At 45.8% G+C, this 16,280-nt stretch overlaps 2 protein-coding genes across 2 annotated transcripts in view; one reads left to right on the top strand and one right to left on the bottom strand.

Annotated features, from left to right (window-relative positions):
- The window catches only part of INSYN2B (inhibitory synaptic factor family member 2B), a 115,645-nt gene extending 102,667 nt beyond the window's left edge, over positions 1-12,978 (bottom strand). Inside the window, exon 1 of the mRNA XM_057729380.1 lies at positions 12,756-12,978. The gene's annotated coding sequence lies outside the window, so the exon portion shown is untranslated. The remainder of the gene's footprint in view (positions 1-12,755) is intronic.
- Positions 1-16,280, top strand: part of DOCK2 (dedicator of cytokinesis 2) — a 414,056-nt gene that overhangs the window by 303,561 nt on the left and 94,215 nt on the right. The window contains exon 28 of the mRNA XM_057729388.1: positions 15,583-15,681. Within this exon, the coding sequence (XP_057585371.1) occupies positions 15,583-15,681 (99 nt within the window). The remainder of the gene's footprint in view (positions 1-15,582; positions 15,682-16,280) is intronic.

Genomic DNA, 16,280 nt, shown 5'->3' with positions numbered 1-16,280 from the left:
AATGAGGAGAGGGCTCCCGAAAACTCGATCAGTGCCATCAGAGTGATGATTCCAGGGGCATAAGAGCTCAGAGAGGGACCTCCAACCCAGCTGGGGGTGGAGAGAATCCCCAAAGCCTTTCTGGAGGAAGTGATTTCAAATACGAGACCTGAAGTTCAGTGGAGGTGATGAGGCAAATTGTTTAAAGGTGTGTTTGTGTGTGTGTGTGTGTGTGTGTGTGTGTGTGTCTGTACAAGCTGAGGCTGGAATCAGGACCAATTCTGTGTGGCCTGATGGTAGAGTTTACAGGAGTGAGTAGGAAGAGGGGAAGAAATAAAGTTGAAAAGGGGCCAGTCATGCAGGGAATCGCACCCTGTGCTAAGAGGTTTGAATTTTTATTCTGAGAGTCACTGGGATCTGTTAAAGATTTTCAGCAGGAGTGAGAGTGGGTCTCATTTCCATTTCAGTAAGATCACGCTCTGACTGCAATGTGGAGGTGAGAGTGGGCAGAGCTGGAGGCCGGGGACCCCTTAGGAGGCTGCTGCAGTAATCCAGGTAGTGATGATGGTAGCTTCAACCCGGCCAGTGAGACTGGGGCAGAGAAATGAACATGTTCAAGATAGATATCTAATCTCTAGGGCTTGGTGATTTATGGCATCGGGGGTGGGGAGGTGGAGAGCAGAATCAAGGACTGGGCTAGAGTGTTGTCTTGAGCTAGTGGGTGGTTCAGAAAAGGAGCACACAGGGAGGGGGAGGAGGAGTCTGAGAGGGGAAGAATGGTGTTGACGTGTTTATTATGAGCTGCCTGCAGAGTGTCCCATGGGAGATGTTCAGTATGAAGCTAGCCAGCTGAAATTCTCTTTATTTATCAAAAAAGATCCTAAAGCTGTCAACACTTTGTAATCTTATGATCTTATGAGAAATGACCAAAAGGTTGACAGCTTGACCCCAATCATAGACTGGTTGTTCTAGCTTGTAATATGGCTCAGGGCAATCAGCTAACACAACACGGGCCCTGTGGGCACTGGGACAGCTAAGGAGACCTTTTTTCTTTAAAATCATAGCAAGTGGGACAAGTCCTCCTGGTCTCCTTGATGGGAGTTCACTCACTCACTCACTCACTCACTCACCCACTCACTCACTCACCCATTTGAGAAGCCTTTAATTGAGCCTTTTCCATGTTCCAGGCATAGAGGATACAGGATGTGGAAGAAAGTCCCGGCTTTGAGTGTCTCCAGGGCTAGAGGAGAATACAGACTCCTGAGTGCATGATTACGATTCCATGTTACAGGCAGGAGGAGAGCTGGATGTCAATGTTCAGGAGACCCAGATGTTCTCAGACTTTGGAATGCTAAATAGCACCATGGAGTAGGTGCAGATACTTATGGGATGGTTTTCAGTTTTCATTTTGGTGACTCGTGTAAAACTCGCAACTGCAGAGAGACTGGGACTTCAAATTAAGTTTCACAATTTTTACATTTTTGATTTTATCACAATTCTAATTCTGAGTCCTTAGGAAGGCCACCCCCAGGGTCTACTCACTTGATGCTGTATCAGTGGTGATGAGGACAACGAAATGGGAAAGATTTGAGCGTTTGTTATTGGGACAGAGGGAGCGAGTGCCTAGCTCTCTCTGGACAGAAGAGCATCAGGTGGAATCAGAGAAGGCTTCCCAGAGGAGGGGATGGTACTTGCTTGGGTCTTCAAAAATGAATTAAACTTGGTGTGTAAAAGAGGGCATCCTTGGCTTGTACAAATGCCAAGGGAGTGAAGAGAAATTTAAAGTAGATGGCATGTAAGGGGTGAAGGGGCAGGGAGAGAAACAGGATTCATATGGTGAGAAGCCTTGAATGTCATTCTGGGGAGGCATGTGGGCATGAAGGAAGCAGTGGGAAGAGGCCTTACCTGCAAGTGCCCACAGGAACCAGGCAGGTACATAAAAGAACTAGGTAGGGTGTTTGCCAGGGATTGAGGGGTTTCCTGGGACACAGGATTTTCTGTGCTAAAACTGGGAAAGTCCCTGGCAAACCAGGATGAGTCGGTCACTCTTGAATGAGGCCAGGCTCTGGCTGACTGGAAAGTGCTTACCTACCCCAACTCCAACCCCTACCTACTTCAGGAGGCAGCTCCCATTGCTCCTGCGTGGGAATTCAGAATGCAGAATCGTATCTCTGAATCTGCCAAATATCCAAGAGATGCTGAAAATCCAAAACTCATGCACTAGCTTCTAGTTTTAAAATGTTGACAAAAAGTCAATTGTTCTTAAAACAGCGTTCCGATGAAACAAACCATCTCTGTGAGCTACATGAGGTCTGTGGGCTGCGGGTTTGAGGATGTCTGGGCAAAGTGATGTAAGCAAAGCCCCCACATCACACCCTGTTCCTGCCCTGAGGCCCCTTAAATGCACAGACAATTTTCATTACACAGAGTGACTTCAGTGATCAGTCTTTTGGTTTTTAATTTGATGTTCTTAACCATATTTGGATGCTGGGCACAGAATGTGATAGATCAAAGCAGGGATGAATAGTGGTAATAGAGACACCCATTCAATTTTTATGAAAGATGAAATTAGTGCTCAATGGCTTGTTCTTTCCCAAATCTGGAACCTATGTGGTGAGGAAGTTAAAGAAGAATGCACATCTCAAACGTTAGCCTTAGCTGAGGTCAATTTATTCTTGGATCAGGACAACCCCCTGGCTGAGATAAGAGTGGGAAAGAACAGTCATTTTGTTTGTGGGGAAGTTGAAGGCTCAGGGGCCAGTGTTTGGAGGTGGTAGATTATGGTACAGTTGATTCAGCACTGTGGTTAGAACCAACGCTGCCACTTCCAGAGGCTGTGTGGCCGCGGGGAAACCACCTAACCTCTCTGGTCCATGGCTTCCCCATTTGTGCTGCAAGGATCCTGGCTTGCAAGGACTCCCAAGGATCACCATCCCCATCAACCCTCTAATTCTAAGCTTTAACTTTGATTAGACTTTTGCTAGGATTTCTCCAGGCCTGCCAGGGTGAAAAAGTCAGCAGGGGTTTTAAAGAACAAATCAGTACAGACAACTGTGACATCTTTTTTCTTTTCTAGATGGAATTAGTAGATATGGGGCTGTAGTAAGTTGATCTGATATCTAGGTGCCACCAGGCAAGCTCTCTGGATGGCATTTTTCATTGTGTTGCTTGGTTTTTCTTTAATGGAGTGTGGATCAGAACATAAGGATCGGAGCAGTGTGCAGGAGAAAAGTGTCAAAGGCAGGGGCTCTGTGGCCAGGGAGCCTTCTGCTCCCAGAGAGGGGAGGGTGGGGCAGGTGGGGGAGGACCTGCATTCATGCCAAGCTGCAGTGTCACCTTTATTAATGATGACGGGGAGAGGGAGTCAGCAGGCAGCCAATGCGGACTGCGGAGGATGGTAATTGGAAGTTGTTGTTACCATTCCAGAGGACAGGGAAGTGGAAGTGGGACAAATGGGAATTTAAGAGGAGGGAGGTGAGCAGAGGGAAAGAGTGGAAAAAAAGAATATGATGTCATTTGGAAAATTGCAAACCAATAAATCAATGAGGTATCATTCCCAGGACAGAGAGGAAACTGCCTAAGAAGGAGCCAGTCAGTCGGGGAGCTGGGGACTGACAGGAGCGATGTAGCATCCCTGTCGGGGGTCAGCTGGAACATGCCCCAGGAATGGACTTCCGCTCCCTTCCGTCCCCTCCTCCTTGAGCTGTGTGTGTGTGTGTGTGTGTGTGTGTGTGTGAGAGAGAGAGAGAGAGAGAGAATGTGTGTGTGTGTGTGTGTGTGTGTGTGTGTGTGTGTGTGAGAGAGAGAGAGAGAGAGAAAGAGAGAATATCAGGAGGAATGCTCTATGCAGAAGGGCTTTACAGGAGCTCATTAATGTGAACACTTGGAGTCAGCTTTTCAAATAGTTATCTCTGAGTTCAGCTTCATAGGATTTTTTTCATCATTGGGATCAGCTTCATAAGAGCCAGAGCATGATAATTCTGCCAGTTTTTACTAACAGATGAAATAGTACTCCCTTTATAGAAATGAAGAGCAAGGACTTTGGGTAGCTTTCTTTAATTCTCAAGACCTTGTCAGCAGAGCTGGCCTGAAGGCAACCCAGTAGGCAGGTGCCTGCATGATATCCCATTACCAACACATTGAGATTCAAAGCCCCGAGCCTGGCATTCAAGGTCCTTCCCTTCTGCCCCTCCAAATATCTCTTCTGATCTCTCTCTGTGAACCTCTGCTGTACCAAAACACTTTGCTCATTTTCACCTCTGCCTCTTTCCTCACCATGTTCCATATAAAAGTGGGACAGCAGTTCTCCGCACACGTATTATCCCTCCCCCTCCCTTGCCCGTGGCAGACATCACTAATCGATTGCCACACTCTTTCCTGCTGAGGTAGGACTTGGCAGTAGAATCATTCCCCACACAGCCCTTTAAGCAGTGACTACCAATCAATCAAATTCATCAAATTATAAAATGAAATGTTTTTTTCTATTACAGCTGTGCTTTCCCACTCTTAGCTTAATCTCTTTCACTGTTGTCATTCCTCAAACCCCATACGCTCCGTGAAATTGCCCCCGAACGTTCCTAACTGCAAAGGTCATTCCCACTTCTTAAAAGCCTGGAGAAAACTGTAACATTCATTTTGCACCTGTCATTCAGCATTATAACGTATATCTCTCTACAGATCAGAGTTTCTCACTTCAGCACTAGTGACATTTGGGGCTGGATCATTCTTTGTTGTTAGGGCTGAACCGTGAATTATGGGATGTTTAGCAGCATTTCTAGCCTTTACCCAATAGATGTCAACCTCCCCCTCTCCTTCTATATGACAGACAGAAATGTTTCTAGACATGTTAAATGCCCTCAGGGGGACAAAATTCCCTCCAGGTTAGAACTACTGTATCGGGGAGGTGGGGGGCAGGAAAGGAAAGGAAAAGAAAAAAAAAAAAAAGAGAAGAAAAAAGAATCTTCCCTATGAGTCTGAGACTTGCAAGGTATGGACCACGATCGTACCTGATATAGTTCCTTACACGTAATAGGTGCTGAGTAAACATTTGCTAATTGATTGATTAATTGGGGGTGAGGACTTGTCTGGGAAGAGGGAAAGCCCTTCCCTAGTGTGGATTGAGAGTTACACCATCAGTGTGTCATGCTTCCGTTAAGCACTGCTGAGTTGAGCAATGCAGAGAGCTTGCAAAGAGGACACCTCCACACACACCAGATAAGCTGTTATCAGACCCTGTACCTGAGTGTGCTGGGACTAGCAGTTTGCAGCAGGGACAACTAGACCTATTTGGAGGAGGTGGGGAGAGATGCTAAGAGAGGCCTGGTTGAAAAGTTGAGCTTTAAGTTTAGAACGTAATGTGGGAGACCTTCACTCTTCTTCACTCGTCTAATTCCTCATGAAGGAAACAGGAGGGGTAACTAAAGACATCCTTTTATCCACAAAGTAATCATCCCTCTTGAAAATTCTCTTGCCTGGCCACCTGGCTATCTGTGAACATATCTGTCTGCCTGCCCCTCCGCTCCCTGAAACATGGAGGCTCTGTAAAGGGAAACAAAGGGCAGGGAGAGCTTCTATAAATCATTATCCACAGTGCAGATCTCCAGGTCCACAGGGAGGTTTAAATCATCCTCCACGAGTCAACCAAAAGCTAACTCCACACTTCCCCAGCTGACCAACTAACTGTTCCTGGGGAGCCGGAAAGAGGGCTGAGGCTGAGCATTGCAGGAAGGCTTTTCGAGTGCCTAGGGTGTTGCCAGGCTCTACAGCAGCGGTCCCCAACATTTTTGGCACCAGGGGCCGGTTTTGTGGGAGACAGTTTTCCCACGGACTGGGAAGGGTGACGGTTCAGGCAGTAGTGAGAGTGACGCGGAGTGGCAGATGACTCTTCGCTCGCTCACTTGCCTGCCGTTCACCTCTTGCTGTGCGGCCCAGTTCCTAACAGGCTGTGGCCCGGTACCGCTCCGCGGCCTGAGGGATGGGGACCCCTGCTCTACGGGGACACTCTGCACCCGCCTTCTACTTCATCCTCACAACAGTCCTACAGTCAGCACTGTTACCGCATTTTGGAGACCAGAGAACTGAGGATCCAAGAGATAAAGCAACTTGTCCAAAGATCCAGAGCATATTGAAGAGAGCTGGGATTTGATCCCAGTACTTAGTATGTCCTGTCCAGTGCCTTCCAGGAAAGCTGCTTCTATGGGAAACCAGATGTATGTCCTAATATGTGGTGTTGGTATCCCTCACTGAACCCTTCTTGGCTTTCAAAACCCCAAGCAATGCAGAAAGTGGAGCGGTTATCCTCAACTGAGCTAAAATGATGGAGACTCATAAGCCACAGAACATAGTCATGAAGAGGGCTGGTCTTGTTTATGTAGATATGGGTCAACCCTGACCAGTGAGTCTATCTGCCTGTGTAATCTGCCAAGCTAGCTCCATCCATCCTTCCATCTCTTTACAGGCACAAGAGATGTCTAGAATGTCCTTAACATTCTAGAGGTTTGTTGGATTGAAATGAATATTGAATATTCTTAACATTCAAGGTTAAGCAGCACGCATGGTGGAGGAAAATGTTATCTACCTTTCCTTTCTTCATTATACTTTGAGGTTATTGCTTAATTTTCATATTAATAAGGCAATGTCATATTTACAAAACAATATTCTGGAATCCAGCCAAGCTAGGCAAGTCATGTTACCTCCCTGCTCCTTGGTTTCCTCATCTGTAAAGTACACATGGTTTTACCAACATCAGCTGACTGTTGGGAGGATTAATCGAGATAATGCATACACAGTGCTTGGCCCATAGTCAGAGCTCAGTAACTGGTAGCTCTTGTGACCATTGGCATATTTTTTTGCACAGTGTCCGACACATAAATATCCAACTGATATTAACTTCTCTCTCTTCCTTCTCTTGCCACAACCCTATAAAGTGCCTTTACCAATGGATAAACAGGGCTTACCACACTGCACGACACACTCTTAGCCCTTTAAAAGGTAGTTATTATTGGTATCCTTCAGCCCACAGTACCTCCTTCCTGAGTTGTAATATCCTTGTATGACTTTTTCCTGTTGAAGGTTGACATCGGTGTCTTATGCAACCTGGATGCAAATGTTTGCAGGCAAAGATAAGGGAGGGACTGCTTGGATACTCATACAGAGCCCACATCCTAGTGATGCTCCTGGCTTTGATTTTTCTCAGGAATGTGTAAGCTGAAGAGAATACCATTTTGTCCAGGACACGAACTTTTATGCCCTGCTCTTCCTGAGGCATGCGGTGCAAAGCTTGGAAGACCATCACTGGTGTGTGTGTGCTAAGAATAAATCCTTATTTCTGAAACTGTTCTTTGGCAATCACATTTGTGAACTCCCCACCCACACCTCCACAGATGTAATTAGAAACATTTAAAAAAAATCACCTCATGTTCAGTTAAAAACTGGGGAGTCCTAAACGACAGCCCTTTTCCTGGTAAGCAGGCTTCCCAAGTTCCCCGGGCTCAAATGGCTTTAATCAGAGGCTGAGAGTCACTGTAACAGGCTTCCTCCCCTTCATTCAGCTCTGAATGACAGGAAGACAAACCACTGAACTTGAAGACCAATGGGATGCATGTAAAACTAGAGTCCATGTCCACACCTGCCGAAGGAGGGCCAGAGTCTGCTATAAAATAGTCGTTTAGTGAGAAACTCTTGCTGAGGAGTGATGACACTACCACAAACAGGAAGGGTTGGTATTGAGCACGTAGTTGCACTTTTCACGTATCCGCCACCCTGGGAACAACTCCAGTAGAGCGTCTTGGAGAAATATGGTAAGACATGGATACCACTTCTTTAAGGAGGGGTTCTTGAAACACACAGCAGCCAGAGTGAGCTTCTTAAAACCCAAATCAATGGCCTCCCTTTGCACTTGGAAGAAAACCCAAACCCTTGCCCTTGACCTTCAAGGGCCTTCAGGATCTGGTCCCAGCCTGTCTCTCTGACCTCATTTTATATGTACTTTCCCTCATTTTGTACCTTCCAACCATGCTGGCCTTCTTTTGGATCCTCCAGCTCTCCAAGCACATCCGACCTCAGGGCCTTTGCATCTGCTATTCAATTGCCCTGGAATGCTATTCTGCCAGATTTTTGCATGACCAACTCTCATCATTCAGATCTCCACTCAAATGTCAGCTAAGAGGCCACCTTTGTATCCCCTATTGAAAACAGGTCTCTTCCCATCTCATCTCATTGCTCTGTAATATTCTACTAGTAGCAGATATCACTGCCTACAATGATCTTACTTATATATTCACTTGCTTATGGTGTTTCCCTATCCCTGGCCCCAGTGGGGTGTGAGCTCCTTAAGAACAAATCCCTTGTTCGTCTCATTCATGACTGCCCAAAGCACCTAGAACCATGCCTGGAACGTAGTAGGTGCCCAAGAAATATTTTTTACATTAAGGAATGTGTGGCAGAATGATCTCATTCTGGCTTGATCAAATATAACTTAAGATGGAGTAAGCTCAGAAGTAAAACAAAAATTCATTTCTGTCCTCTCCTAAGGCAAAGGTGTTCTGCACGATCTTAACTTTTCAGAGTTTGGGGGAGTGTACCTGTAACACTCTTTAAAAGATGGGGAATACTGTAAGAAGTTCAATCTGTCATCTATCAAATATTTATTGAGCTCATACTATGTGCAAGTTCGATTCCAGATGCTGGTGATACAGCAATGAATGAATGGACAGAAGTCTCTGCCTAGGGGAAGCTGACAGTGATGACATGAGAGACATCTGAGATTTATGAAAAGAACACAGGTTTTTGAGTCAGAAAGACCCAGATTGTAATTCCTGCTGCACCACATACTAAATGTCTGTCTAGCCTAACTCACGATGCATCTCACTTTCCTCATCTGTAAAATGGGCATAAAGCTGACCTCATGAGGTTGTTAAGATGACTAGTGAGATGATGAAGGTGGAGTCCTAAGCACAAGGAATGAATGAACGGAATTTGCTTGTTTGCCACCTCCCTTTGCTGTTAAACACCTCACTGTATCCTTTGGAAGATTTAAAGTGACCCCTCACTACAGAGCCACAGGCACAGGCTCCAGCCACGATCAGAAAGTGTTCATTTCAAAGAAACAGTGTGTGGCCAATTCAGTCTCTCCTTCCAGCCTGGATTCAAAGCAGCCTTGTTACCCCTGCCCCCCACCAGCCCCCCTTTATCAGTGAGGATATCTCTCTGAGGAGACACCGTGCCTGTGGTTCTGGCCCGAGTGGTGCTGGAGAGCTGATCGTTAATGCCCACAGTGCCAGGCAGGGGTGCACAGAGCTAAATCTAAAGAGTTGCTGTGTTGTAAAGATGGGACCCGTCCAGGTGCATCCAGAGCTCACGGCATCCAAGTGGCGCCTTCCTGCCTTCCTGTGATGTTGTGTTCTGACTTGGAGCAGGCTACATAGAACCTCTGGATCTGTGCCCATCAAGAAGCTTCTCCCTGAAGGAAGGTGACCTGGTTTACTCTGTCACTCAGCAGGATCCCTGGGTAACCAACGAATGTCACTGCACGCAAAGACAGGCACTTCCTGAAGCCAAACAGCTGGGGGACTAAGCTTTCGATGAAGACAGTTACATTTCAGGCTTTTGAACGTTCTGGGCACCATTGTGATTCATCCTACCTGCCAGCAACTGTACCCAAAGAAAAGAAACCTCTCAGCACATACTGCTCCAAGAGGCACACACTTGATTTACTAAACAGCTTTACTTTGGGTGTGTTGTTAACCAAAGGCATGTTCGGAATCAAAGGACTCTTAGCCGTTTGTCCCAAGCTGTGTTGAGAGCACTTGATGCGTCCACAGACAGTCAGGGGTGGGCGGGGTCATCCTATCCTCTGTCCAAGTCAGGAATTTCACTTAGTCAATCTGCATAGTTTCTCTGGACCAGAGTCAGCAACAACAACTCTACTAATAGCTGATCATATTGAGGGCTTTCTATGTTCTAAGTGCTTTACACAAATTGATTTAATTTTCACCAAAACTGTATGCAGTAAGAACTATTTCTATTCCCTTTTACTTTGAGGCACAAGACCCTGCCCAAGGTCACACACCTAGTAAGAGTTAGAGCTGAGATTTGAACTCAGGTTGTCTGGCTTCTAGGTCCCCACCTGATGTTCTACAACATGGCAGAACCAGGTGTAGGCTCTTTGGAGCACAACCTTATCCCTCCGGCTTATTGCTGCACCCAGACAGCTAGCACAGTGTCCAGAACTTGGTTACTAAGACAAACCGCATACACTATTTTCCCCAAGGATTGCTACAAACTGCAACGCTGAGCTTCCTGACAAAGCTCTAAGATGAAGAAGGGGTATTAGAGTCCCTGTTTTTCTTGACACCATAGCCTCTCACCTCCGGTCCTGGATCTACCAATTCCATCCAAGAACAAAATCTGTTATATAACCACATGGCAGACATGGAGGTGAATGGAAAAGCAAACTGAGAAGGGCATTTGGCTACTCTTGGTCTCCAAAGGAAATGGATAGCCCCATAGATAAAACTTCGCATCTCCCTAGGCATGCAAACTTTCCTCTCTCATCTCCTCTCCTTGGCGCTCTCTGTATTTTATTTTATTTTGGTCGAGCACATTATTTGAAGTTACTATGGCAACGTGTCACCAGCTGGCATCGCATAGTAATGCTGGCATTTAGGTAGCAAGCTCCCGAAGTTGGCTCTTTCCCTCCCTCTGCGATCTCATCACTCCCACTAATCTCAGGTGAGCGGGGGACCATCCGCAGCAAGCATGTCCCTCTCCCCTCATTTTGTGGGTTCTTCCAGGCAAGGCAAACTGATTGCCTCTTCCTGGCTCACTCATCATTGCAGGGTCCTGACCGTGTGTGTAGGTGTGTTTGCTTTAGAGGTGGTTAAATAGATACGTTTGAGTGCTGTGCACCAAAACTATTGGCCTTATCAATGAAATGTTGATGATGGTGATGATGATTTTTTATGCAAAGGAGTGGATTGACTTGGAGAGGGCTACTCTCCTGAACCCAATCACCCAGTATCCCAGCTAATTAATATTAATGACACAATATTGGGTTTCTCTTTTTCTCTCTTGCCATCACACAGTGAAGAGACCTGACTGTTTTCCTTTGGAGCTTCAGCTCTCTCCCAGGTGTGCAAGACCTCCCTACATACTGATGCGCTGAATTAATTAAGAGGATTGATTTTTGCGGATCACTGAAGAGGGTTTTATACGCAGGCAAATAAGCCCTGCCACTCAAGGCGTTAAGTAGCCCCTCATCAGCCAAGTGCCTACAATGATTGCATTTATTTTTACACGTTTGACCTAGTTTCAAACCATGTCTCTTCATGCTGTGATTCATTAGCTACATTTTAAACCACCCCGAATGGAGCCGAGGTGACTCTGCCTGGTTTGTGCCAGTGTCTCGGATACAATTTCTCTCCGGGATTTAATATGCAGGTCCCCCTGCTATTCTGTTTTAAGAAGCGATTTCCTATCCGGGCACCTGGAATGCTGCCTGGGTATGGATGAGTGACTGCCGCACGCCTCGGTAGTAAATATATGTTGACCACAAAATTTCCACCAAGGATGGAAAGCAGGGCATTCTCACTAGCCTGAACTGCAGGGGATCCCACCACCCCACTGTCCCTCATGCAGTATTCAGGCTTTTCCCTGTTGCTGACAGGGCTGGGAGTTTGGGCTCCGACACGATAAAGTTTGAGCTATGTCAACATCAGGAATGTCTAAGCTTCTATGGTAAATGCAGTCCAGTTGTCACCCCCACCCCCAATGCCTACAGCTCTCTCTAAACATTTAAGACATGGTGGCTGTAGAAGGTCTCAAACTTGTAAAAGGGGAGAGGGACAGGAAGCAAAGAGGTGGATTGCTGTGCTTAGGGCACTACTGAAAAGGGGATGCACGTCAGGGAAACACAATGTAATTCCATCGTTCTATCATTGCCTGACAAAGAGGGGGTTTTGCTTTTTAATTTAAATGACAGAGAGAAGCCTTTACTGAATTTGAACCTGCTGCTGGTGTCTCATGCCATTTCAGAAATCAGTCACATTGGTGCTATTTCTGACAGATTTGATACTAAAGTGGGCTAGACACCATAGCAGAAAAAAAAGGGAGGCTTCCAGGTGTAAGTAAAGCACTGTCATTTCTCATTAACAGCCAAATGCAGGTAACTTGTCCAAACTTCAGTCACATCGCACTACAGATCGTACTGGTAGGCACTCGGCTGGGTTTTTCTACGGGGTGGTTAGAACGAAGAAATGAACACGCTGGTAAAAGTAATTTTGATTGATCGATGAACTGCACACCCTGAGCAAGTCCTTATGAAAAGATAATGGTTTCTTTCATGAAATGGTCACTCTCTCTAGATGGGCACTGGAATCCCCTTCCCCTTTTACTTTCATTTAAAATGAAGCATGGAAGTTTCTCTAAACAAGGCTTAAAACAAAGCAGCCTTTTCAAGGTAATTACCAGGCAACTTGAGCTCTGAGGTTTGTTGTTTGCTTTCTCCCCCCAATTCAAATTCAGATCAAGCCTTTGGAATAGCAAGCATTCCGTATCTGTATCTATGCATTTGGGGCAGCCTGCAGTTCTGACAATGGTGTATTTTCCAACACACACACACACACACACACACACACACACACACACACCCCCAAGCTCACAATCCCAGGACTCATTTAAGCCAAAGCTTTAAAAGTAAACTATTCTCCAAGAGACGATAGCATTTTCTCTGAGAGGATGATCGATCATAAACAATAAAACCTACCCAGATCTCTTACCTTGAAGCAGTGGAATTACCTGCAGAGAATGTCCTTCCTTTCTTTGCAAAAGGAGCCAGGCTTTGGCCAGCAGCAGAATTACTCCAAAAGAAGAAATAATAAGTCCTTTATATTGTAATTTTCACTATTTATATGCAAGAAATGTAGTGGGTCTGCTCACGTAGGAATAAATAAAAAGCCGAAAAAACTGCACGGCAGCTACCATGTGAAAAGGAAAGACCTCTAGTGGCCACCGGCTGAATTCTTGGAGGAAGCTCCTCACAGAAGAGATGGAGGGAGTAGAGGAGACACATGCGTGTGTTTCTCTCTCTCTCTCTCTCTCTCTCTCTCTCTCTCACAGACACACACAGACACACACACACAGACACACACACACACACATTCGGAAGATTTCCCCACTCTTGCATCCAGCCTGGCTGGAGGGATAAAAACTAATGTTTGTTTCGTGGTTTCAGTGGGACCTGGTTAAGTTAGTAGTGATGGTGGCGTTCTGTTTGGTTTGAAAGGGAAGGATAATTTCACAGACTCACCATCACCCCCTGGGGGCATGAACTGGAGAGAGATTTGACTCCCTGGATGGCCAAGGCAGGTGGCCCCCATGTGGAGGCTCCAGGTCCCCAGCAAGATAGTGTCATTGACGTTGCTCCTGAGAGTCCCAGCTTTGTGCTCCCTGCCAGTTCTGCATGTTCTCTGAACATTTATGGTGAGTGTGTATGGTGGTCACTGGCAGACAGAGCTGGCTTCCCGGGCGTGTGACCTGGTCCAGTGCTCCTAAGGGCCCTGTGGCTGTCTTGAAATTCTGAAGAATTTTTACGAGGACTCTTCGATTTGCATTTTGTTCTGAGACACAAATTACATAGCTGGTCCTGCTGACTGGGAAAGCTTGCTGTCCCTACGTCCTAATTGGAAAGAACCTAGAGTCAAATGAGAATCCGTATCTTTGGGAGTTGCTTTTGGGGATGTGAACTTGAAGAACATTCAATTACCCAAAAGACTTCCTGTGGAGGAATGCAGAAGGAGATTCCCGGGGACATCAAGGCTGTTCCTTCCATCACTGTCACTCAACTGTAAACCTATAATCTGGAAGGATTTTTGCATATTATATTTTTATAACAAAGGGAGAAGTTTTTTTTTTTAATTGTTGTTTTTTGGTTTTAGTTCTGTCTTTTTAACAAAGACAGCAGTGTGTGATACAAACATAATACTTGGTTCAAACATAACACTTCCAGGCCCACCTCTCTGTGTGTGTTATATCTGACACCCTTTAGCAGTGGGATTCCCTGGAGACACTTGCATCACACCAAGCTGCCCATCTTCCACAAGCCTGCCTTTGACAGTGAGACTTCCTTTGGTAGAGTGAAGTAAGTCAGAAAGAGAAAAATACCAAATGCTTAAGCATATAGATGGGATCTAAAAGAAACAGTACTGATGAACCTAGTGGCAGGGCAAGAATAAAGATGCAGTTGTAGAGAACAGACTTGAGGACACGGGGCGGGGGGAAGGGGAAGCTGGGACAAAGTGAGAGAGTAGCATTGACATATATACACTAACAAATGTAAAATGGGTGTCTAGTGGGAAGCTGCTGCATAACATAGGGAGATCAAGTGGATGCTTGGTGACGACCTAGAGGGGTGGAATATGGAGGAGGGGAGAGAGGCTCAAGAGGGAGGGGATATGAAGATATATGTATAAATACAGCTGATTCACTTTGTTGTACAGCAGAAACTAACACAACACTGTAAAGCAATTATACTCCAATAAAGATTTGAAAAAAAAAGATGGCAGCCCAGTGGAGTCTTGCAGGAGACACTCCTGAGTGGCTTCCCCCAGCTGGTGGATTTATGGCCAAAACTTCCTTTACCACGTTCCCAGAGTAGATCTCTTAAACTCTCCTTGAAGACACTAGCCCTGACAGAAAATGCCACCCTGGTACAGACATATAAAATCTGGGAGGGAAAAAGCAGGGAAGGGTGTGGTAATGTGCTCTGGTGCATGAAAGGATGTGGTTCTCGCTCCTCTGATCTCATGGATCCTTCCAGACCCAGTTCCTCTTCAGGTCCTTGTGTTGATTTCCCTCTTGCTTGAGTCCCTCTGCATTTGGTCTGCTTTGCAGATCAAGGTCTTGTACTTTTTCCCTCATGGATGTTAATCTTGCTTTCCCAACTAGATCTTGAACTCCTGAGAGCAAGGACTGCCTCTTCTCATTTCATTTATCCTCCATGGCCCTTAGCAAGTACTGGTCCCCGGTAGCTGCTGGTTTCTCACTGGCTGATTCATGGTCCAACAATTGATGCTCCTGTAGGGAACTTCAGTGTATTCAAGGCACCACAGGAGCCGTTTGATCCTTTTGATGCTCCTCTGGGGGTAGATATGGATGGATTATTGTCCCATTTTACAGATGGAACAATTGGAGATTAGACATGTAAAATTACTTACCAGAAAATCAAATTGTCTCCAGAATCTTGATACAGGCTGGATCTCCTGACATCAATACAGTGCCCTTTTCCCAATGTATAAGCTGCTGGAGAGGTAATAGATTGGTAATGGACCCCTTATTGTCTATATCTGAAGCCCCTATTATAATCCCAGGTGTTCAGTAAATGCTTTTTCGATGAATGAGCTGATGAATAAGCCATAAGGAGACATTTACTCTTAGGGAAATTTCACATGCTCATCTGCTAAGGAGAAATTCTCCATCCCTGGGGGACCTTTTTATACTCACCTGGGATGGAGAGGTGTTTTCCCGTCTGAAGTCAAGTAAATGAAGAAGATGAATTTCATGGTCCTCTCTCCACAGTTTCATGGCATTTTTCTTTATTTCTTGCAGAGTCACTTTGTGGCATGTATGACAGCCATCTTAAACCAGATGGGCGACCAGCACTATTCTTTCTATATTGAGACGTTCCAGACCAGCTCTGAGCTTGTGGTGAGTCTATAGGATGCTCTGTGGCCGCATTGGGGAGACACATTGCATTAATAATTATTAAGAGTTTAGGGCAAGAAGGTCTTCCCATGACACTTGAGTGTGTGTGGGTCTAAGTTTGCAGGCGTGTTCGTGTGATTCCCTGTTTCTCACTCCCATTTAGGCTTGCCTATGTCCCTTTTGGGACACATTTTCAGTCCGTGTCAGATATGAGCCTTGAGTGTCTAGTCTACATATGCCTTAAGACCAGTCATTGTTGATGAGTCATGGACATTTTGAGGCTGAAGAGCATGAGCGTTGGAGTCACACAGTCTTGGTTTGAATCCAGGATTTGTCATCAGCTAGCTGGGCAAGTTAATGTTTCCTAAGCCTCAGTTCACCCATCTGCAAAGTAAGAATCCTATCATTTATGTCACAGGGTCGTGAAGGGATTAAATAAGAGCACAGTAGTTCTCACATTGTAAGAGTCCAATAAAAGGTAGCTGTTATTACGTTATAGTAATGAATGCATAGAGACAGGTGGCCTCTGTGCGCCTTTCTTCTAGCCTCTCAGGACTCATTTGCTGCAAGACTGTGTGCCTGTGGGCCTGTACCTCTGCGGC

This window comes from Hippopotamus amphibius, chromosome 1 (assembly GCF_030028045.1).
Source record: "Hippopotamus amphibius kiboko isolate mHipAmp2 chromosome 1, mHipAmp2.hap2, whole genome shotgun sequence".
NCBI classification, from domain to species: domain Eukaryota; kingdom Metazoa; phylum Chordata; class Mammalia; order Artiodactyla; family Hippopotamidae; genus Hippopotamus; species Hippopotamus amphibius.
The sequence above is the reverse complement of the archived record's forward strand: the minus strand, read 5'-3'. Positions and strand labels throughout refer to the sequence as shown.